General features: G+C 43.0%; 1 protein-coding gene across 1 annotated transcript in view; it reads right to left on the reverse strand.

Annotated features, from left to right (window-relative positions):
* The window catches only part of ANTXR1 (ANTXR cell adhesion molecule 1), a 317,311-nt gene that overhangs the window by 36,514 nt on the left and 257,423 nt on the right, over positions 1 to 23,374 (reverse strand). Inside the window, exon 17 of the mRNA XM_073569123.1 lies at positions 14,047 to 14,127. Within this exon, the coding sequence (XP_073425224.1) occupies positions 14,047 to 14,127 (81 nt within the window). The remainder of the gene's footprint in view (positions 1 to 14,046; positions 14,128 to 23,374) is intronic.

Genomic DNA, 23,374 nt, shown 5'->3' on the forward strand with positions numbered 1-23,374 from the left:
ATGAAGGCCTCCCATCTTTCCCCAACAAATAATGTTGGGGGAGAGAAGGATCTGGCCATTGGTATCTCAACGTTCGATTCTTTTTTTCTGAGGTGAGGGGGCAACTCCTCTGGCAGAAGCTATTTCGAAAAGAATACAGGAATGCTCAACTACGGGTGAGGCATTGAGAAAGTTAACTATTAGACCACTGATTGCTTGCCCAAAAGCAGCCTTAGGTGCATTGGGGCCTTCACTAAGTAGAAGGCATGGCAGATGAAGTACTTAAGGTGCTCATACACCATAGATTAGACAATGGTCGCCCAAACACTCGTACAACTGACAGTTATCTTTCTGACCCCCTCATACACTTGCACACTAAGGATGACTGAATGTGCACTTGCTTTAGTGGAGATAGGGAAGTAAGCCACTTGCAGACATCTCTGTTGGTAACTCATCTTCCAGTAAAACAAAAAGGATCAGATATTGTAATTCAATGTGCCCGGGCATTCTCCACTGACTTCTGAAAGTGGCAAGTTCAACCATCAATAATCTAATGTGTGTATGGTCCCCAACATATGACTGCGGGAGCGGACAATAGCCTTTGTTAGTAGTCCGTAATCATGGAAACATAACTACACAGTAGCTGTAGACACTAATCAGTAGACTATATTCATTCATGACTATTCGTAAAGTTAAATAATTTTTCTCTCTGATGTACCAGAACTGTAAAGAATGGTTGTAAATGTATACATAATCCTTCTGTTATCCTGCAGACCTGGCATGGTACTGGAGTTTGCATAATAAAATTGGAGTAAGGCTGAAATAAGAAAGGAGCAGAGGTGTAGTGTTTGGATCTGGTTCTTGGCGTCTGTAGCCGATTTTGGTTTCCGCCAGTTTAAAATCTTGAAATGAAGTATAAAGTGTAATATTTACAGTGAATTAACTTCTATTCAGTCAGCTGTACCCAGAGACTTTCTTAAAAAGAAATTCCATCGCTGTCAATTCCGAAGCTGAAACTGTTGAAAAGTAGCCGGAGCATGAAGCTGGAGCTGAAGTGGATCCAGACCAAATCTAGTCTACAGATGGACGTAAGAGTTAAACTTGTCCTGGGCCAGGATCTAAACTCTCTGAGCCAGACCAAGCTTAGTCTGGACTGCCAAGTGCACGCCAAATCTATTATATTGGATATAAACTATCAGTGCCCATAGTATTTGTAGAAGGAACGTAGTGTTGTAAATGCGGACTAGCTAAGCATATGCCATATGAACGTGGCTTGGCGTACTTATCTGGAAACAAAGGGTTACCTTTATTTCATAGGCTGTTTTCCTATCTGTTCGCTAAAAGCTCAGTGTAAAAACAAGATACCTAGCCTTTGAAGATGTTGCTCATCTCAATTTCCTACCCTTTTGTAGCTAAATCGCTGTAAAAATACTCCATTAAGGATGTAGGAGAGAACGGAGAATGTTGAGCTTCCGAACATGTGAGAAAACCGCAGGAATCCCCATGTGACCTGCGCTCAGATGTTATTGGAAGCAGCTGTGACAGATAATGACCTATAACAACCCTCCTCTCCTCCTTGCTGCTGCTTTCTATTTAAATTGTATTGACTATATCTATCCAACAGGGGGCAATATAGTCTTAAAAAAACAACAACATTGTGCAATGGTCGCTATTACTTCCAGTGATGAGAAGTAGGAGAATTCTGAGAAAAATCAATATGGAGAAACTGGCACAATCCAATGTAGAAGCAAACAACTTATTTTCTGCATCCAATAACCAATATACTGCAGTATTTCAACTTATTTATTTATACATTGCAAATCGGAGCAGGGTCATGATTGCAGTGACTTTCACCCTAGAATAGTTGCCCAATGTTTATCCTTTTTGCCATCTATGGAGCATTTTTTGCTACCTACGATGCTGTACAAGTGGATCTATAGAGCATCAATGGTTCGTGGGGTACTGAGGATTGTTCACATATAATAGCACTGTGCCACTGTAGTCTTACCTCCTCTTGTACCATTTGGCCATCTTGTTTAGAATTGGGCCCTGATGGCGTGTCACCGGTATGACTGCACTGGGTACATCACCCTGCCGTATTAAGGGGTGCAGGTAGAATGCATGTTAGCACCATTTTGGCCTCTGACTTAGAACAATAACAGGACCTCAATTCAAGAAGACCAGCCTTTGTTTACGCCGGTCTTCATGAGGGACCCTGTTGGAGTCAGAGGCGCCTAATACATTACGAGGTTTACACCTCTTAATGAGTCAGGTGCGTCTTAACGGTGGCGAGTGCCTCAGTTCGCTATGTAACAAATCTTATTCCAGTCGGTGAGTGTCCAAAAGTTTTGCTCAACCTTGTGTTGCTCTGAAATGTTGTGAAATTTCAAAGTGCTTGCGCCACATTTCTATGTGATTTATTGTCAGGGAGCACACCATTTTATTAGGGGCCTAGAATCCTTAGTTATTTGCTTAACAATTGTAGAATGAAAGAGGTCAACCGGAAAAGAAGAGGATATTGTATAGAAAACTTCCGTCAATCACCTAACGTGCTATGCCATTCATCACACATAAGCCACGTGATGTTTTGTCAGTCTTAGGCTTTATGAAGCAGACATTTTGCAATACCTTATGTTTTGAGTCACAGGCGGCTCCAGACCGTAAGACACATAAAAAGTAAAGATATAAAGTAAATGTGTACTCAGCGCAGCTTCCTATTCTAATTTATTTGCTAATCAGCAAAACAAAATAGTGTAAAAGTATATGGCAGAGCATTAAAGGGTTCCCATAATATTTGTAGTCACTGTGCTGTGCTGGAGCGTCTGTAAGGTTGTTGCATGATGATTTACTATGTTGTGTCTCTCATCAGTTTTCTGGAGTGCATCTATTTGATCCTGTCTAGAATACATTCCATATACACATTACATTACATGCTGGTTCCTCCTCTACTGACCTCTCTGGACCTTTCAGCTGCGTGCAGCTCAGAAACCTCCTGACTAAGGCTAGTTTCACACTTGCTTTTTTTTGCAGCGCGTTTTTCCCGCAAAAAAACGCATTGAAAAAACGCATACAAAAGCATACAACTGCTGCGTTTTTTTCAAGCATTTTTATGAGCATGCATGAAAAAAACGCAGCGTTTTTAAGCGTTTGTATGCGTTTTTAGTGCGTTTTTACCGCGTTTGCGTTTTTTTACAACATTTTTAGGTGGCCCCTCACACTACCCAAACCATGACTTTACTAACCCTAACCCTGACCCTAACCCTAACCCTAACCCTGACCCTAACTCTAACCCTAACCCTGACCCTAACCCTTAACCAAATCATACTTAACCCTAACCCAAACCCTAAACCCTAACTAACCCTAACCCTAACCCTAACCCTGACCCTAACCCTAACCCTAACCCTGACCCTAACCCTAACCCTAACCCTAACCCTAACCCTGACCCTAACCCTAACCCTAACCCTGACCCTAACCCTTAACCAAACCATACTTAACCCTAATCCTGACCCTAACCCTGACCCTAACCCTAACCCTAACCCTGACCCTAACCCTAACCCTAACCCTGACCATAACCCTTAACAAAACCATACTTAACCCTAATCCTGAACCTAACCCTGACCCTAATCCTTAACAAAACCATACTTAACCCTAACCCTGACCCTAACCATAACCCTAACCCTAACCCTGACCCTAACCCTAACCCTAACCCTAACCCTGACCCTAACCCTTAACAAAACCATACTTAACCCTAATCCTGACCCTAACCCTGACCCTAACCCTTAACCAAACCATACTTAACCCTAACCCTGACCCAAAACCCAACCCTAACCCTGACCCTGACCCTAACCCTAACCCTAAACCCCCTTAACTAACCCTAACTCTAACCCAAACCCCTAAATTCCATGGTTAAAAAAAAAAAACGCATATGCAAAAAAACGCATACATGAGCATGCTAGTGCGCACATATGCGCATCCATAGGCTATAATGGCCATTTTTAGCGCAAAACGTGCGCATATGTGCGCATGCGCTTTTTTGCAGGGCCAAAAAATGCAACATGCTGCGTCTGGAAAATCCAATCGCACACCCCAAAAAAACGCAGCGCATGAAAATCGCATACATGCGCTTACAAGCGCGCAGGTATGCGCACCCATGTTAAATATAGGGGAAAAAACGCATGCGCACATGTGCGTTTTTTTCCAGCGCTAAAAAACGCAAATGTGAAACCAGCCTAAGGCCTTCATAAGGCTTCCAATAATATCTGCAGCTGCATGTCTTCTGTTATATGCACAAAAATGTGTCAATCGTCTTTGAAATACGGCATATAATCATTGCCAGCTACTTTTATGTCCCAGTATGAGGTGACCAATATTCAGATGGACACAGTCAGTAATCTAGTGCTAGCTAAATTCCAGATGTCAAGGCACTCATTATGTGTGGAAGAAGGCGATTCAGGCAGCTAAATAGGAAAGGGTACTTTACAAATAAGGTTGAATGGGTATTTCCCATCTCCAAGATCCTATCCCAATATGTAGTAGGTGTAATAATATTAGCAAATACCTCCTTTTAGAAATGTAGTATAGTTCTTCTGATTCGCTATGTCACTTACCCCATGTGCAGGGCATTGCAGTAGCTTAGGCATCCATGGTTATGACCACTCATATAGTGGCAGTTAGTTAGATTTTAGTGGTCCTAACCATATATAACTAAGTTACTGCAATGCCCTGCACATTGGGTAAGGGACATAGCGAATCAGTAGATCTATACTACTTTAATTGGAGGTATTTCCTATTATTTTTTTTACACCCACTACATATTGGAATAGTATTGTCATGATCAAGGATGGGCTTGGTCTTTGGCCCATCCTGGTCAGACAGGGGTTAATTGTTTCTGCCTCTATCTGGCAGAGGGCGGCTATTTAATGCTCACTTGACCTAGGTCCGGTGTCAGTTATACTCCTGCCCTCAGCTGAGTTAGTTGACCTCGTGCGTATGTGTGCCTTGTGTCTGATAACTTGCTTGCTTCTTTGATCTTGATCCGGCTCTGTCCCTGTTATGAGTTCTGTCTGTTCCTCTTGTACTGCGCTACCTCTCTGTGTATGACCCTCTGCCTGTGACTTGACTATTCTTTGCTCGTCCCTCTGGTACCGCACAGCCCTCTCCGTGTACGAACCCTTGCTTGTCTGACCTGCGTTTTCCTCTCCTCTTCTACAGTTTCCCTGCAGTAGGTACATATCATCTGCAGCAGTAGGATGATAAGCCCCGCCCCCTGCAGTCACATGATCTAGGTCCTGGGACTCCTTACTATTTTCAGTGCCGCAGGTCCTGTCTGCTTGAACCGTCACTACTGTATTGCACCATGCGCTCTTCCATAGTGTGGATAAGTCACCCTGCTCGGCATGGCAGTTTGTCGACGCCGACAGGGTCCTGACAGAGTCCTGACATTATAACTGACCATTACCATTTTTTTTTCTCTGCTCCCTTTCTCCTGTGTGTGTGATGGATCCTATGCACGCTCTTTCTGAGCAGGTAAAGCACCTGACTCAGATGTCTCAGAGACTCCTGGAAGAACAACTCGCCCTGGCTCAGTCTCAGCAGTTGATCGCTGACACTGTGCAGGGGGTTTTATCATCGAGGGCTCGGGATGTTAAATTAATTTCCCCTGAGTTTTGGTTGAGTTACCAGATACCTTTTCTGGAGATAAAAGGGAATTCAAAGTGTTCAAGGAGGGCTGTAAGCTTTTTTTTTCATTGAGACTACACTCTTCTGGGGATGAAAGTCAGAGAGTGGGGGTCATTATGTCTCTGTTAAGGGAGCTCCCCAGGCTTGGGCTTTCTCCCTTCCAACCACTGCCCCTGAGCGTATGACTGTGAATGCATTTTTTGAGGCCCTGGGGCATATTTATGATGAGCCTGATCGGATGCGTATGGCTGAGGACAGGGTGATGAGTGTGTGCCAGGGCAAGCACTCAGCCGAGTGGTTTTGCTCAGAGTTCAGATTCTGGGCTGCTGAGGTCTGCTGAAATGATGCCGCCCTCCGGGGTTTGTTCCATAGAGGCCTGTCTGAATGTCTGAAGGATGCCTTGGCTCTCCACCCTCCGCCTGATTCCCTGGAGGACACTATGACACAAGCCATCCGAATGGATCGCAGGCTACGGGCCAGGGGAGTGATGCAGATTGAAACCTCGTTATTTTCCCAAGGAAGGGGAGCCAGTCCTACATTGGAAACCATGGAGATGGGAACCATCGACGTCAAGGAGAAAGAAAAGAGACAACGGCGCTTGGGAAAATGCTGTTTTCACTGTGGTGATTCCGGACATTGGAAAAAGGATTGCCCCTCCTGTCCACTGACAAGCAAGCGACTAAGCCCGGGTGATTGTTGTGGAGGTCACCCAGGCTCTCAGGTACCTTTTCTCCATTTTCAAAAATGTTGTTGCAAGTGGAACTTTGTTGTGGGAGTGTCTCCACATCCACTTCTGCTTTCATGGATTGCGGATCGTCGTTGAACTTTATTGACTCTGACTTGGTGTCCAGGTGTAAGTTAGGGACAGTTAGGCTGGAGACTCCTATCCATGTTGTTGCCATTGACAAAACACCACTGGCTAAGAATGACGTCATATTTCTTACAGAGGAGTTTCTTCTTAAAGTCAGTTCCTTGCACCAGGAACATATTTCATGCTTTGTTATGGACAACCTGCCTGCGGGACTGGTGTTGGGGTTCCCCTGGTTACAATTACATAATCCAGTGATTAATTGGGAATCTCGCATGGATCCTAATAAGGTGCAGGCCATTGTCGATTGGGTCCAACCTTGTGATTTAAAAGCTCTGCAGAGTTTCCTAGGATTCGCCAATTATCGCAAATTTATAAGGGGGTTCTCACAGCTGGTTAAACCCCTCACAGACATGACTCAAAAGGGGCCGATATCAAGAATTGGTCAGCCGCAGTGATAGCGGCGTTTCAGTTTTTAAAAAAATGTTTCATGTCTGCTCCGGTTCTTATTCAACCGGACCCGTCTGAACCATTTATTGTTGAGGTGGACGCCTCAGAGGTGGGGGTGGGGGCGGTATTGTCCCAGGGACCTGCCACTTTGACTAATTTGAGCCCTTGCGCCTTTTTCTCGAAGAAATTCTCCCCTGCGGAGAGAAACTATGATGTTGGGAATCGAGAACTTTTGGCCGTGAAGTTGGCCTTTGAAGAATGGAGGCATTTTTTTGGAGGGGGCTGTCCATCCTATAACCGTAATTACAGACCACAAGAACCTAGCTTACATTGAGTCAGCTAAAAGGTTGACTCCTAGACAGGCTAGATGGTCACTTTTTTTTCCCGATTCCACTTCTCTATCACTTTTTGGCCAGGATCCAAAAATGTCAGAGCTGATGCCTTGTCACGCAGTCTAGATCCGGTTTCCCCCCCGAACCTCCATCCTCCATTCTTCAGCCCGGGGTGCTGGTGGCAGGTATTTCTAATATGTTGGAATGGGAGATTCGGGAAGCCCAGTCTCTTGCACCTCCGGCTAAGCCGGTGGATAAACTTTTCATACCAGCTCAGTTTCGTCTCAACGTCCTCCGGGAGTTCCATGACTCAGTTCTGGGTGGACAGTTTGCCGATGCCGACAGGGTCCTGACATTAGAGTCCTGACAAGTATTTTGGAGATGGGAATACCCCTTTAAGTTCCCACAGTGAGGTTTTGGTTAGTTCAAGCAACGTGGATGGGATTTACAGAAATCTCATGCCCTCTTTGCTTTTCTTTTACTCTGGATAAACTGAGCCAGAGATGCGTTTTTTAAATAAGCAACACCCAATTTGTTTTGCAGGTACGCTGAGTTTTCTTTTTTTCATTCGATGAGGAAAATCTGCTGCGGAAATGCACTAAAAAGCATATAATCCAAAATAAAGTTCTGTCAAAACAAATTAACATGACGTATAAAAAAAGGCAACTTAATTGAAAAAATGACATATCGAAAAGAGACAAAAAATGCATGTAAAAAAAAAAAAACGCATTCAATATTGCAATGAAAAAAAAAAAGCAAGTAACCAAATATATCTAATCAGGTGCAGAAAAAGCTGCAGAAAATTTACAATATTAAAATCTCACCAAATACTCAGCGTGGGAAAGTAGCCAAGTACTGTGGAATACCGTATCAGAAGAGGTAGTAATGGCAGATGGTGATGAGTGAGCATAATTGAGTGACTTTGGAGTGCTCGAATAATATGTTCGAGTCCCCGCGACTGCATGTCTCACGGCCGCAACACATGCAGGGATTGCCTAAGAAGCAGACTATCGATGCATGTGTTGTGGCGACTTGAACATAGTATTTGGACACTCATTCTATTAGTACACGAGCATGCTTGGATGACACCTTATTCATGGAGAGAGGAAAATCCAAAAACGTAAAAAAGAAGACCATCCCGACAATAAGAACACACCACAAAATGTCTTTCAGAGATGCAAGTTGTACATCTTATAGTTTTACTTTCACAATTTATAAGTTAACTGTTCAAAGAAAGCCTCCTCAATTCCCCTAGCACCCAATCTGTTCCAAGACTCCTGTACTGAAGTTTCCAGGTTCTCAGAATGGTATTTTTTTTTCTACCAGATAAATTTGTCCATGACCTCATGTTGAGATTCCTCAGAAATAGTTGCAAACAAAGGAGAATAATTTAGACTTGTGCGCATTGCCAGGAGTTTCATAACCCCAGTTCATTATTTCATTGCAGATAACAATCCTTATAGAAGCAGATTTGCCACCAGATAATTAATAGATCTCTTAAGGGCCCGTACACACAGATCGCTGATTTTGTGACACATCAGCGATCTCTCCAGCGAAATCGCTGTGTGTGACATCCCGCAGCGATCGGCCCCCCCGCGGGGTATCGCTGATCGTGCTGGATCGTCCTGGCCCGTTTTTTCATCGCTAGTCTCCCACTGGCCAGCGCGCATTGCTGCATGTGGCAGCGGGAGCCAGCGATGAGTGACGCTGCACGCTGGTTACCAACGTAAACATCAGGTTTCTAAGGGCCCTTAGAAACCTGATGTTTACCCTAGATACCAGCGTGCACTGCAGGCAGGGCGGGAGGTGGAGGCAGAGCGGCACACAGACCGGAGTAGCTCTGCTATCTGCTACTCCAGTCTGTCAGACCAGAGTAACAGATAGCAGAGCTACGCCGGTCTGTCTGCGCCGCTCTGCCTCCACCTCCCGCCCTGCCTGCAGTGCATGCTGGTATCTAGGGTAAACATCGGGTTTCTAAGGGCCCCGCAGCCCTTAGAAACCCGATGTTTACGTTGGTAACCAGCGTGCTTGCTGGTCCTGATCGCTGGAGGGGCTGTCTATGTGACAGCTCACCAGCGATCAGCTAACAATGTCCCAGCGATCCCATCCATGTCGGATCGTTGGTGGGATCGCTGGGACATCGTTATGTGTAACGGTACCCTTAGACCAGGAGTGGGGAACCTTTTATCTGCCAAGGGCCATATCGATATTTATTCCATCATTCAGGGGCAGAACAAAATTATCACCTTGAAAATGATCCTGCTATATTTGATCAAACAGTTAATTAACTGCCACTATTGTGATGTTAGGTGGTGACATGTGAAGTTACGTAGTGTTGATCTTGTGTTACCTGCTTTCCAGATTTGTGTTGGTCTGGAACGCAGTCATCGTTTTGTTATGATACGTTTTGTAAAGAACATGCAGTAGTAAGTTGTTCTGAACACAGATTGATATTACACCACATGTCTCCTCACAGTGTGAAATTCATCAGTGTTCACGTAACATTTATAGAACTCAAGCAGTAGACGGTCTGAGGCATATACATCACATAGGGTACACTGGGACTGGAGCATATACATCACATAGGAGACACTGAGGCTGGATCATACACATCACATAGGAGACACTGGGGCTTGAGCATATATATCACATAGGAAACATTGAGGCTGGAGCATACACATCACATAGAAGACACTGGGGCTGGAGCATATACATTACATAGGCGACACTTGGGCTGGAACATGCACATCACATAGGAGACACTGGGGCTGGAGCATATACATCACATAAGAGACACTAGGGCTTGAGCACATACATCACATAGGAGACACTGGGGCTGGAGCATACACATCACATAGGAGACACTGGGGCTAGAGTATACACATCATATAGGAGACACTGGGTCTGGAGCAGACACATCACAGGAGACATTGGGGATGTTACATGTATATCACAAAGAAGACATTGGGGCTGGATCATACACATCAGGTAGGAGACACTGGGACTTGGGCATATACATCACAGGAGACAGTGGGGTTCAAGCATATACATCACAGGAAACAGTGGGGCTGGTGTATCTACATCACAGGAGGCAGTGGGGATGGTGCCAGTGTCTCCATCTGTGGGTTGAGTGCACATCGCGTGCTAACTCCATCCACAAAATTCATCCAGATGCTCACACTGGCCACAGTGAGGACGTAATCCCGCAACTCATGCACCTCAGTGTACAGTAATGAACGCTGCGTGCTTGCAGTGCAAGAAGCAATTTAAGGGCTGGCAAAATGCAACCATTGGACCAAAGGCTGCAGTCCCAGGTAATCTGGCCAGGGCCAATGAAAGGGTCATCACAGGTTCCCTACCTCGGTGCTAGACCATGTTCACACATTGTAAAAATTACTCTACTGATTCAGTCAAAAATCCATGACAAATCTGCAGGCAGATGTGATTCTTGCAGATTTCATCCTATTCTATAAGGCTAGGTTCACATGTTCCAGATTTGCTGCAGTAAGGACAAGGATTTGCAGTAACAATTGCACAACAATTTACAGTCTAATACAAGTAAATGGGATTTTCCCCATTCCATTCACATGATGCGGAAAAAATCCACAAGAAAATAAAAGCATGTTCTGTATTTCAAATCTGCAGCATGCTCATTCTTACATGGATTTTCATTGCATATTTTATCTTATTCAAAGCTATGTAATAGAGTAGGATAAAATCTGCAACAATATCAGCAAATAGCACGCGTGAAATGTGTCTGCAGATTTATTGTAGATCTCTAAAATTTTCCACGTGTGAACACTGCCAATTTCACCCTATTAAATTATTTTTCAATGGAAATCTGCACAAGAATGAGAAAGTTGCAGATTTACAACTCATACCAGCACTCATTTTTGGGTGGATTACTCTCCACATGTGAATGGGAATTTAAAAATGGCACTTACTTGTATTGTACTGTAAATTACTGAGGATTTTCTGTAGAAAAATGCACTGCAAATTGTGAATGTGGGGACTTATGGTAATCTCAGACTGGAAGAAAGGCGTTTACCAAGTTCAAAATTCATGTCATAATGGCTGTATTATCATAATAATAAAATGGACATTTTACAACATCACCTAAAAAGTGAGTCATGAGTCCTAAGTGCTTTCAGTCTCCATCTAGCATCCTTGAGTGCCTTTCATGTGGCACTAAAGAATGTTTAGCCTTAGTTAACTTATTGATTAATTTAATTAGAAAAAAAATGGCATGGTGTGCCCCTTATTTTTAATAAACAGCCAAGGGAAAGTAGACAGCTGTGAGATGGTCTTATTAGTCTGAGAAGGGACCAAGAAACATGGAGCTACCCAGCCTATTAATAACAGCTCACACTTATCTGCATAGCCTTTTCTGGTATTTAAAAAGGGGTGAGCTCCCAAAAAATGACATGGGGTCCCCCTATTTTTAATAACCAGCAAAGTCTAAACAGACAGCTGTGGGCTGATATTAATAGGCTGGGAAGGGCCATGGATATTGGCCCCTTCCCAGACTAATAACACCAGCCCCCAGCCGCCCCAGAAATGGTTCATCCATTAAATGTGCCAGTTATGGAGCTTAGCTTCTGCTCTTCCCGATTGCTCTGGTACAGTGGCAATCGGGGTAAAGGGTTATGGGTTGATGTCAGCAGCTATCACTGACATCAAGCCCTGGGATTAGTAATGGAGAGATGTCTGTCAGTCACCCCCATTACTATCCCCACAGTCAGTTACAATTTCCAATTGATTTCTGTGTGGTGAGCTTTGAGAAAATGGCCACCAAAGGTGGTGTATATGTAGATTGACATCTCAGGAGACGAAATTTGAAGACAAGCTGTTGTCTCCTGAGATCTCTATCTGCGCCACCTTCGGAAGCCATTTTCCTGACACCCACCGCAGGGAAATCAATGGGGAAGGGGACTCCACTCAGCGGCGCCCTTGGCCAGAAGCCTCACACCGCTTTGACGTACCCTCATCCCAGCCCTGGGCCCGCAGCATCGCCCCACTCATTGCGCCGCCGACCTTCTGAAGCAGCAACTCTGTCTCCTGTGACCCCGCTCGACTACCGCAGCCTTTCCACTCAGTAAGCTACCACTTAAAGGGACTATAACGGGCATCATCATTTTATTTAAACATTTTTTTCTCTATATTTCACCCCAGTGTGTCTTCTGGTCCAGTGCGTCTTATAATCCGCAAAATACGGTAACTGACAGGAAGTACTTTTTACAATTATAGGACTTTTCTGCGTGTTTATTTCTTTTGACTATGGGGTCAGTAATGGGGTGTCTGACAGACACCTCTCCATTACTAACCTCTGGGCTTGATGTCAGTGGAAATTATACAGCTGACATCTTCCCTAAAACCATTACCTTGATTGTCACTACACCAGGGCAATCAGGAAGAGCTGAGGCAAAGAGCTAGAATTAGCGCATCTAATGAATGCGCCATTTCTGGGTGACTAAGGGATGGTGTTATTAGTGTGGGAAGGGGCCAATATCCATTGCCCTTTCCAGCCTATTAATATCAGCCCACAGCTGTCTGCTTAACCTTTGCTGGTTACTTAAAATAGGAGGAACCCCACTTTTTTTGGTTTCTCCCTTTTTAGTAACCAGTAAAGTATTCGCAGACAGGTGTGAGCTGTTATTAATAGGCTGGGAAGCTCCATGAATATTGTCCCCTTTCCAACATAATATCAGCACACAGCTGTCTGCTTTCCCTCATCTGGTTTTAAAAATAGGGGGGCCAATGTCATTTTTTTCCATTTAATTATTAGCTAAATACAAGTACAGAAAAGTACACACGCAAATCACTGATTATCTATCTCACTGACATATTTCTATCTTTTCTATTCTGACAGTTCAACCTGTGAATTTGTTGTACTTGGCCGATGAAATGTCCGGTTTCTTTTAAGTGTGTGCGTGAAAATCAGACACTGTGCAATTTATTTCTCACACCCATTGATTTGCATTAGCGAGTGTGATCCAATTCTCGCAGTCAGTAACAGCATTGAATCATTGTATTACATTGGTCAGAGTGCAATAAGATATTTTCTTGCATTGCACTCTGATTTATACACGAGCACTTAGAAGCATAATTCAATTATAATCCTACAAGATAATATATATCTTTTAAAATTTACATACAGGATGCCCTATAAAAGTTATAGCTGAATCTGACGATCACTGTATTTATGTTGCAACATCACCCACTTGCTTCCGAGTCTTAAAGGGAACGTGTCATCAGAAATTGACCTCATGTTTATTTTTTGGTCACTGAAATTTTTTCTACAACTTGATTTACTGTCTTACCCCCCACCCCCACAAAAAAAACCCACTCCAAAGTGCCATCCACTATGGGTCTCCCTTCTCTAGAACTTGCTGTCCACTGCTCTCATGTCTGTCACACTGCATGTAAGGATTATGGAGAGGATGGCATTAAGTTTTAGGGCAGTATTTTACTTCAGTATTTGTAAGCCAAAATAAAAAGAGGAAAAATCAGAGGGAAAGTATAATAGAATCCAGTCACCACTTCTGTATTTATCACCCACTCCTGGTTTTGGCTTACAAATACTGGAGGTAAAATACTGACCAAATACTGTACATGTGAATGTGGCCTAAAGCTGACTTTACAACCAGACTTTTGGGGTTTGGTTTTGATAAACTCAGCTTCTTTTGTGCTTCAGTTTTTGGGACTTTTTTTTTTTTAGCAAAATAAGACTGTTGACAAGAATGACCTAACTCATCACCTTTCTAAACTTAATGTACATATCATAGCACATAACCTTACCTTATCTCCAGGTTGTGGTCTCATTATTGACACCCGACTGTATCCTTTTCTCAGGAGAACCCACAAAGCGTCAAGTTTTCCCTGTAATGTCAGAAATACATGAATATATTAAACATACGTCTCTAAAATTGAATGCAGAATGTTCTCCATGAAGCATTACTTTCTCATGAGAGATGAGTAAATTGATTTTCGGGAACTTGATCTGACGGTAATGATGGGAGACTGGGGAGCCACCTCCTACCTACTGCCATTCTGGGCACCTCGTTTGATTAGTAGACCTGGCACAACGTCATGTGTGTATCACGTCGCAACAATGACATCATGCTGGGCCTAAAAATCAAAGGAAAACCGGGGAATCCAGCATGTAGGAGGTAGTTAGCAGGAAGGAATACTAACTTAGTGGTTGGACCAGGATCCTGTGCATTATGGATTTAAGCAGAGTACCATAAATGTTGTTACGGTTGCACTCCGTTTTACTGCCACTCAGTCCTATTTCAATAACCCAAATGCATTACATTATATATATGTCCACTTTTAAGTTGTTGTCCTATACAGCTACGACGTCCAATGAAAAATAAATAAATATATTTCTTTTTCATATACTGTATGTACATATATACATGTACTGTATGTACATATATATACACACATATATATATATATATATAGCTGTGGAAAACATTAAGAGACCACTTTCAAATGTTCAGTTCGTCTGATTTTTCTCTTTATAGATATATTTTTGAGTAATATGCAAATTGTTCTTTTATTCTATAAACTTCTGACAACATGTCTCCGAATTTCCAAGCACTACATTTTGTATTTTTTTTCTGACAAAGAAAAAAGGTCAAAATTATAAAAAAACAGTGCTTTCAGACCTCAAATAAAGCAAAGAAAACAAGTTCATAATCATTTAGAAACAGCAATAGTGATGTTTTAACTCAGGAAGAGTTCTCAAATCAATATTTTGTGGAATAACCATGATTTTTAAAAACAGCTTTCATGCGTCTTGGCACGCTTGCCACCCGTCTTTCACACTGCTTATGGCGCAAAAATGTAATCAGTTCTTTGTTTGATGGCTTGTGACTATCCATCATCCTCTTGATTACGCTCCAGAGGTTTTCAATGGGGTTCAGGTCTGGAGAATGGGCTGCCCATGACAGGGTTTTGATGCGGTGGTCTCTTAATTTTTGCCAGAGCTGTGTATAATATATATATATATATATATACACACATACATACATATACACACATACTGTGTATATATATATATATAATAAATATATATATAGATAATGTACAGTTAATACATGTTCATATGTACATGCATACCCATTTCCCAGACTTGTATCACTGCTCTAAAATTGTGACTGTGTGTCCCTGTGATGACATGACATTGTTACTAAGCTGCATGACATAAGAATATCAACATCGGAGGTAAGTTTTTTGCTCTTCATTATTTTATTTTGGACACTTTAACGGTCAAGAATGTGTCGTCCAGTAGTGGGCTACCCCTGTAATCTAATTTTCCAGGAAAAGCTGAAGGAGTAGCCCAGATTACCCCTAAATTATATACTTATCCTACAACTCGCCTGTCATTGTCCAGTCTTTTTTATAATCTATCGCCCCGAAACACATTAGATAGTTGTCGGGGGAACAATACTTCGTCTGACAGCCCACACTGCCATCTCTTCCATACACAGAACTGCTTGGCATGGCCGAGAGCTCGGGTGTTCTCTAGGAGAGAGTCACTGCCAGTCTCCTCAGGCCGCAGCTTATTTCTGGAAGAACAAAAGGATCGGCTGTCAAAAATCCAACATCCTGGATCCTTTTCTCCCCAGAATCATTTGCTGGGGGAGGGATGGTTTGATCCAAGATGCATTACACTGTTGGTCCATCCCGCCAATTTCAAACATGCATGGGGGGAGGGCCTATTTCACAATTTTGGACATGCTTTCTTTGAGTAAACTTCAAAGGAGGCCAATTAATCTACAAATATGTTTTTGGGAATATGGATACAAACCCATACAAATTATTATAATAATAATTTTATTTCTATCACGACAACATATTCCGCAGCGCTTTACAATGAGGGGGGAATTGTACAGACAAAAAGCGACATTACAAAGTAACACATAGACCAACAGTTAGGCTGCATTCACACGTCGCTTTTTTTTGCGTTTCGCGGTAGTTTTTACTGTGCGATTTTTTAGTGAAAACGCAAAAATACAGCATCCCATGCAATCCTATGGAATCCGCAATGCTGTGCTAATGCTGTGGATTTTCCCGCAGCGGAATCGCATTGCGGAAAAATCCGCAGCATGCTGATTATTTTGTGGAATCGCGGCGATTCCGCCCACATAGGAATGCATTGTTCTGCTTACTTTCCGCATGTGGCTGTGCCCATCATGCGAAAAGTAAGCAGAACATTTGCGGATGGTATCCACGGTTCAGAGGAGAGAAGACTCTCCTCCGGGCTGTGGGTACCATATCCCTGTAAAAAATAGAATTAAAATAAAAAAATTGGGTTATATTCACCTTCCGATGTCCCTCGCAGCGTCCCCAGGCTTCAGCGATACACGCGGCAGGTCCCGTTCTCAGTGATGCATTGCGATAATGACCTTTGCTGATGTCGCATCTTGCGATACTGTAGCGGTCACGCGAGACCGCGACGTCATCAAAGGTCATTGCCGCAATGCATTACTGGGAATGGGACCTGCCAGAGCATCGCGGAGGCCTGGGGATCCTGCGCGGGACATCGTAAGGTGAATATAACCCGATTTTTTTATTTTTTTTATTATTTTTAACATTAGATCTTTTTACTACTGATGCTGCATAGGCAGCCTCAATAGTAAAAAGTTGGTCACACTAGTCAAACACTAATGTTTGATGAGTGTGACCAACCTGTCAGTCAGTTCTCCAAGCGATGCTACAGATCGCTTGGAGAACGCTAGCATTCTGCAAGCTAATTACGCTTGCAAATCACTAGTTTTTCCGAAGGAAAATCACGGGAATTTAAAATGCGATTTTCCCGCAGAATGGAATTCCGGAATTCTCGAGGTAACTTCCGTGGGAATTCCGCTACATGTGAACTCAGCCTTAGAGGAGGAGGAGTGAGCTTACAACCTATAAGATGTTGACCTTGTTCAGATTTGAACCCCAGATAGTGCAGCAGTCTTTTAAGGTACTGTCACACTTAGCAATGTACCAGCGATCCCGACCAGCGATATGACGTGGTTAGGATCGCTGGTACATCGCTAAGTGGTCGCTAGTGAGCTGCCACACAGGCAGATCTCACCAGCGACATCGCTGGGGATGGGGGTCGCTACTTACCTGTCACACTAGGCGATCCTGCGTCCTCCCGCCTGGCTCCACGCTCGTCGCTCGTCTCGCCACAGGAAGCGCCGCAGGAAGCTGACGACGAGAAACAGTCCTGGACGTTCTCGCGCGATCAGCGATAACCAGAGGGGGAGCAGGTCATAGGTAAGTATCAGACACAGCGATGTCGCTAGCAATATCGCTATAACATCACAAGTTATAGCGATATTGCTAGCGATATCGCTTAGTGTGACAGTACCTTTAACCACTTGTGTCCACAAAGTAATTTGCTTTTTTTCTCTTTTATCTCATTAGAGGTCATTCAGGATATGCTTTTTCATTAGTATATAAGAAGAATGAAAACTTCTTGGACCAGGACCTAATATTTCACCCTCCTGCTGTGAAAACTTGAGTTTCTCTTTGGCAGATGAATGAACATCTTATACAGAAAATATATTTTATGAGCTCCTCTTCCTGAATATTTAGGATAACATTTGTTTAATTTTAGAATAGTTCTGCTCTCAGAACTTGAAAAAAAAGATAGATTGTTCTCATCAAAAAGAAATCCAGAGATTTGAAGTTGCAGAGGTCGATCATTCCAGGCACTAAGTATATGAAAACTAGCTCTATTCTGCTTAACAATAATAATTTTTATTTCTATAGCGTCAACATGTTTCGCAGCACTTTACAATTTTAGAGGAGACTTGTACAGGCAATAAAAGACTTTACAGTATAAGCATAGTAAGCCTATAATCTATGAGGAAATAAGGGTGACATGAAAGGTAAATGGTAAAATGTACTTATATTGTACAATACAGTCTGAATTGCCTCAGTAACTTTTCTATCCGGCTTAATGAGAAGATATAAAATCAGCAGTATAAGGTTCATTTAGCTCAGAGGTCTTAAACACACAGTCTACAAGCCACCGGACCTTCTTGGGGCATTACGATCACAGTCCTAGAGGGTGAAAAAGCGACTGGGTGAAATGGAACTGGCTGACACCATTTTCCTCAGATGTTCATTCAGTTGAAATGTTTTGTGGTGCAGAGAGCCATCGGCTCCCTACACAGCAATACATATACAAGCCACCGGCCAATCAGAGGCAAGCAGCTGACGTTGGTATACTAATTTGGGGCACTGCATGATGTCACTACATCCCCATCCTCCGATTCCAGTTATAGAGGAGGAAGAGGACGATGTTTGTCTTGGGAAGAGGTTTTTTTTTTGTATGTGAAGAGAAGCAGGATGGGGGATATTATTACAGGATGTGGGCCAGGATGGGGGATATTATTACAGGATGTGGGCCAGGATGGGGGATATTATTACAGGATGTGGGCCAGGATGTGGGATATTATTACAGGATGGGGCCAGTATGGTGGACATTAATGCAGGATGGTGGACATTATTACAGGAGTAGGGCCAAAATGGGGAATCTACATTATTAGTTTATGGGCCAAGTCTGGGCCATAATACTGTAGGAGACCAATTATAAATGTAACTAAAGTATTAAAAGATAAAAAATATATTTTGTCAAAAAAAAATCTGTTAAAAACTATAGTAGACAAAAAGTATACATTCGGTATCGCTGTGACCGGAATGATTCAAGTTATGAAACTGAACCATTACCCATACAAACAACACCATAATAACAAATAAATTAAAAACACATTAAACATATAGCTTTTTTATTATATTGACACAAAATTATGGAATACAAAAGAGATTAAAAAGTCATGTCGAAAAAAATTGGTACCACTGAAAATCTCAAACCACAAAGAATGTGGCCCCGTTAAATTTAATTTTTTTCTATGTGCCCACTTGCAGAGGAATATGATATTTTGGGTTTCCAAGTGGGATGACGCTAGGACTGCCAGGGTAGAAAAGGAGATGTGGAAATTTATTGGGTCTACAGTTGCTGTACACTTTATGCTATTATAATATGGCTGCTCTCTTTCCCCAGTCCCGTACGCTCGGTGCCTTGGGGTGATCCTCGACTCTGCGCTCTCTTTCAAACCACATATCCAAGCCCTCGCCTCCTCCTGCCACCTCAAACTCAAAAATATTTCCCGGATCCGCTCATTCCTCAACCATGAAACCACAAAAACACTAGTGCATGCTCTTATCATCTCCCGCCTCGACTACTGCAACCTCCTACTCTCTGACCTCCCCTCTAGCACTCTGGCTCCGCTCCAGTCCATCCTACACTCTGCTGCCCGACTAATCCAACTGTCTCCCTGCTATTCCCCAGCCTCCCCCCTATGCCAAGCCTTTCACTTGCTTCCTATCGCACAGAGGCTCCAATTCAAAACCCTAACCATGACATACAAGGCCATCCACAACCTGTCTCCTCCATACATCTGTGACATGGTCTCTAGGTACCTCCCCGCATGCAACCTTCGATCATCTCAAGATCTCCTTCTCTACTCCCCCTTATCTCTTCTGCCCACATCCGCAGACAAGACTTCTCCCGTGCTTCCCCCATACTCTGGAACTCCCTGCCGCAACACATCAGACTCTCACCATCAACAGAAACCTTCAAGAAGAACCTGAAGACCCACCTGTTCCGACAAGCCTACAGCCTGCAATGATCCTCAGTCTACTGAACCACAGCATGACCTGCTCTACCCTCTCCTACTGTATCCTCACCCACCCTGTAGACTGTGAGCCCTCGCGGGCAGGGTCCCCTCTCCTTATGTACTTGTGTGTCCCTTGTCTTACACATGTTTACTATATGTCAGGAACACCACACTGAACTTGCTCACTGAGCCAGTGCGCGTGTCCTGAGTAAAGCAAACAGTGCTCAAAGATACCTGTGGAGTGGGCAGCAGCCGAGTAGATGCGTACTTCAGAGCCGCAGGACGTGAAGCATGTGACTGCTAGGGGCGTGGCCTAAACTCCACAGAGCTAGGAGCTGCAAGATAACTCCTAGCAGGGTAACTGCAAGACAAAGTTACCAGGGGGCATAGACAGGGAGAATAGTCAAGATGTAGCCAATGAGTCACACACAGAGATAGCTGCAAAGGTACAAGAGGGGTGAGCAGAGAGTAGTCAGGTCACAGGCAATGAGTCATACACAGAGATAATAACGCAGTACAAAATCAACAGGCAAACTCACAACGGGAAACAGAACCGGGTCAGAACCATATAAACAAGCTATAGCAACAAACAGGCACACGGGGGTCAGCACACTCGGCCAAAGGTAAAAGTATAACTGGCAGGAATTGAAGCTTCCCAGGGGTTTAAGAAGCTCTCCCAGAACCAGAAAGAGGCCACAATCATTAACCCCACGTGTGCAGGTCAAAACCTGCACCGAGCTCCAGATATTAACCTCAGGTGTGCAGCTGCAAACCTGCACTGGGATTATGACACTATACTTGTCAATATTTCCCCTTTTCACATGTAAAGCGCCATGGAATAAATGGAGCTATATAAATGCATAATAATAATAATAATAATTATAACTATTATAATCATATTACAAGATTTCAGGGCATTTACTCTTTAGTGTTTACTTTGTTAGCTGTTCTGCAGTCGTGAAATGAAGACCTTGCATATGTTATTATTGCATGTCCACTACCCTACTATGCACACCTAAAGAAATGGACACTACCAGAAAGATAGTCAAATTGAATCCTACATCTCCTATTTTGGCCTTAGTGTGCCTCACTGAATTTAAAAACTTTGTTCGGTTAATGTCTGAATTTCTTCTTTTCAGTTTTTCAGACAGAAGCCTCCTAACAAAATCCTCAAAGGGGATTATAAGCCAGTGTTAACAACATCTCTTGTCTCTTAATGTGGGCAGAGACTTGATGGTTACAAACTGGATAGTGGCACAGCGGTTAGTGATTACACAACAATGATACAGAGTTTGGCAGCACCATTGAAGCATAGAGCTTGATGGTTACCCCGTGATAGTGGCACAGTAGATGGTTTCACAACAATGAGAGTGACATTATCACTGAGGCACAGAGTTTGATAGCTACAAACTGAATAGTGGCGCAGCAGTTAATGGCTACACCAAAATGATGATACAGAGCTTGGCAGCATCATTGAGACACAGAGCTTGATGGTTACAACTGGATAGTGGCACATCAGTTAATGGTTACACAACAATGATGAGCTTGGCAATATCACTGAGGCAGAGAGCTTGATAGTTACAGTAAGCAACAGTATATCCAGTGGGAGGTTTTTGCAGGCAATGGACATCCCAAAATCCCTAAGGCTATGTGCACACGTATGCAGAAAATTCCTGACTGAAAACCGGACTCCTTCCCAGAAAACACGCGTTTTTTTCAGCGCTTTTTCTGCGCATTTTTTTGTGCCCCCAGCGTCCCCAGTCTCAGGGTATGTGCACACGTAAGCGTTTTTTCCCCCCGCATTTTTACCAAATAAAACACTTAAAAAACGCTTAAAAGAAGCATCCCATTCATTTTAATGAATTCCGCACTTTTTGTGCATATCGATGCGTTTTTCCACGAAAAAAATGCATTGCGGTAAAAAACACAGCATGCTCATTAAAATTACGCATTTCTAGCTATTTCCTATGAGGATATGTGCACACGTATGCAGAAAATTCCTGACTGATAACTGGACTCCTTCCCAGAAAATGCGCTTTTTTTCCACGCGTTTTTTATGCGTTTTCCGGAGCATCCCCAGTCTCATAGAAAATAGCTAGAAATGCAGAATTTTCCACAAAATTAATGAGCATGCTGCGTTTTTTTACCGCGATGTTTTTTTTTTTTTTGCGGAAAAAAACGCATCAATATGCACAAAAAGTGCAGAATTCATTAAAATGAATGGGATGCTTCTTTTAAGCGTTTAAGCGTTTTATTTGGTAATAATGTGAAAAAAACGCTTACGTGTGCACATACCCTAAAACTTAGTAGTCAGGTCAAATTACTCTGCACATCTTATTTAAGTTTTACACATTCAGTACAGTCTGTAATTTTAATATACAATAAATAAGAATTAAAGTATTATGCAGCTCACTTTAGGTCATATGCCAAAGTTTTGTGCACTGTTTCAGGCCACCTACAGTCGTACTCAAAAGTTTTCATACCCCGGCAGAATTTTTGCTTTGTTGGCCTTTTTTCAGAGAATATGAATGAAAACACCAAAACTTTTTCTCCACTCATGGTTAGTGGTTGGATGAAGCCATTTATTGTCAAACTACTGAGTTTTCTCTTTTAAAATCATAATGACAACCCAAAACATCTAAATGACCCTGATCAAAAGTTCACATACCCTGGACTCGCGGAAAACTAGCGGTGTGGTTGTTTCAAGATGCATAATAAGGAGGAACTTGAAGAAAAATGGGCTGCAAGGTCGAGTCGTCAGAAAAAAGCCATTACTGCACAAATGCCTCAAAGTATCTTGCCTACAATACGCAAAACAGCACAGAGACAAGCCTCAAAACTTTTGGAACAAGGTAATTTGGAGTGATGAGACCAAAATTGAACTTTTTAGCCACAACCATAAACGTTACATTTGGAGAGAGGTCAACAAGGCCTATAATGAAAGGAATGCCATTCCTATTGTAAAGCACAGAGGTGGATCGCTAATGTTTTGGGGATGTGTGAGCTACAGAGGCACAGGGACCATGGTCACAGTTGAAGGAAAGATGAATATAGTAGGTTATCAAGAAGAACTGGAGGCAAATTTGCAATCATCAGCCTGGAAGCTGGGAATGGGATGTACTTGGATGTTCCGACATGACAACGATCCAAAACACAAGGCTAAATTAACCTGCCATTGGCTACAGCACAACAAAGTGAAGGTTCTGGAGTGACCATCTCAGTCTCCTGACTTCAATATAACTGAGCCACTCTGGGGAGATCTCAAGCATGCAGTTCATGGTAGACAGCCCAGGAATTTACAGTAACTGGAGGCTTTTTGCCAAGAGTGGGAAGCTTTAGTATCTGAGAAAATAAAGAACCTCATCTGTAACCAGGGCTGCCACTAGGAATTTCGGGGCCCCATACTGGCAAAATTTATGGGGCCCCCTTGAGACTCC

Source organism: Dendrobates tinctorius, unplaced genomic scaffold, assembly GCF_039654945.1.
Source record: "Dendrobates tinctorius isolate UK_male_01 unplaced genomic scaffold, ASM3965494v1 ptg000022l, whole genome shotgun sequence".
Lineage (NCBI taxonomy): Eukaryota > Metazoa > Chordata > Amphibia > Anura > Dendrobatidae > Dendrobates > Dendrobates tinctorius.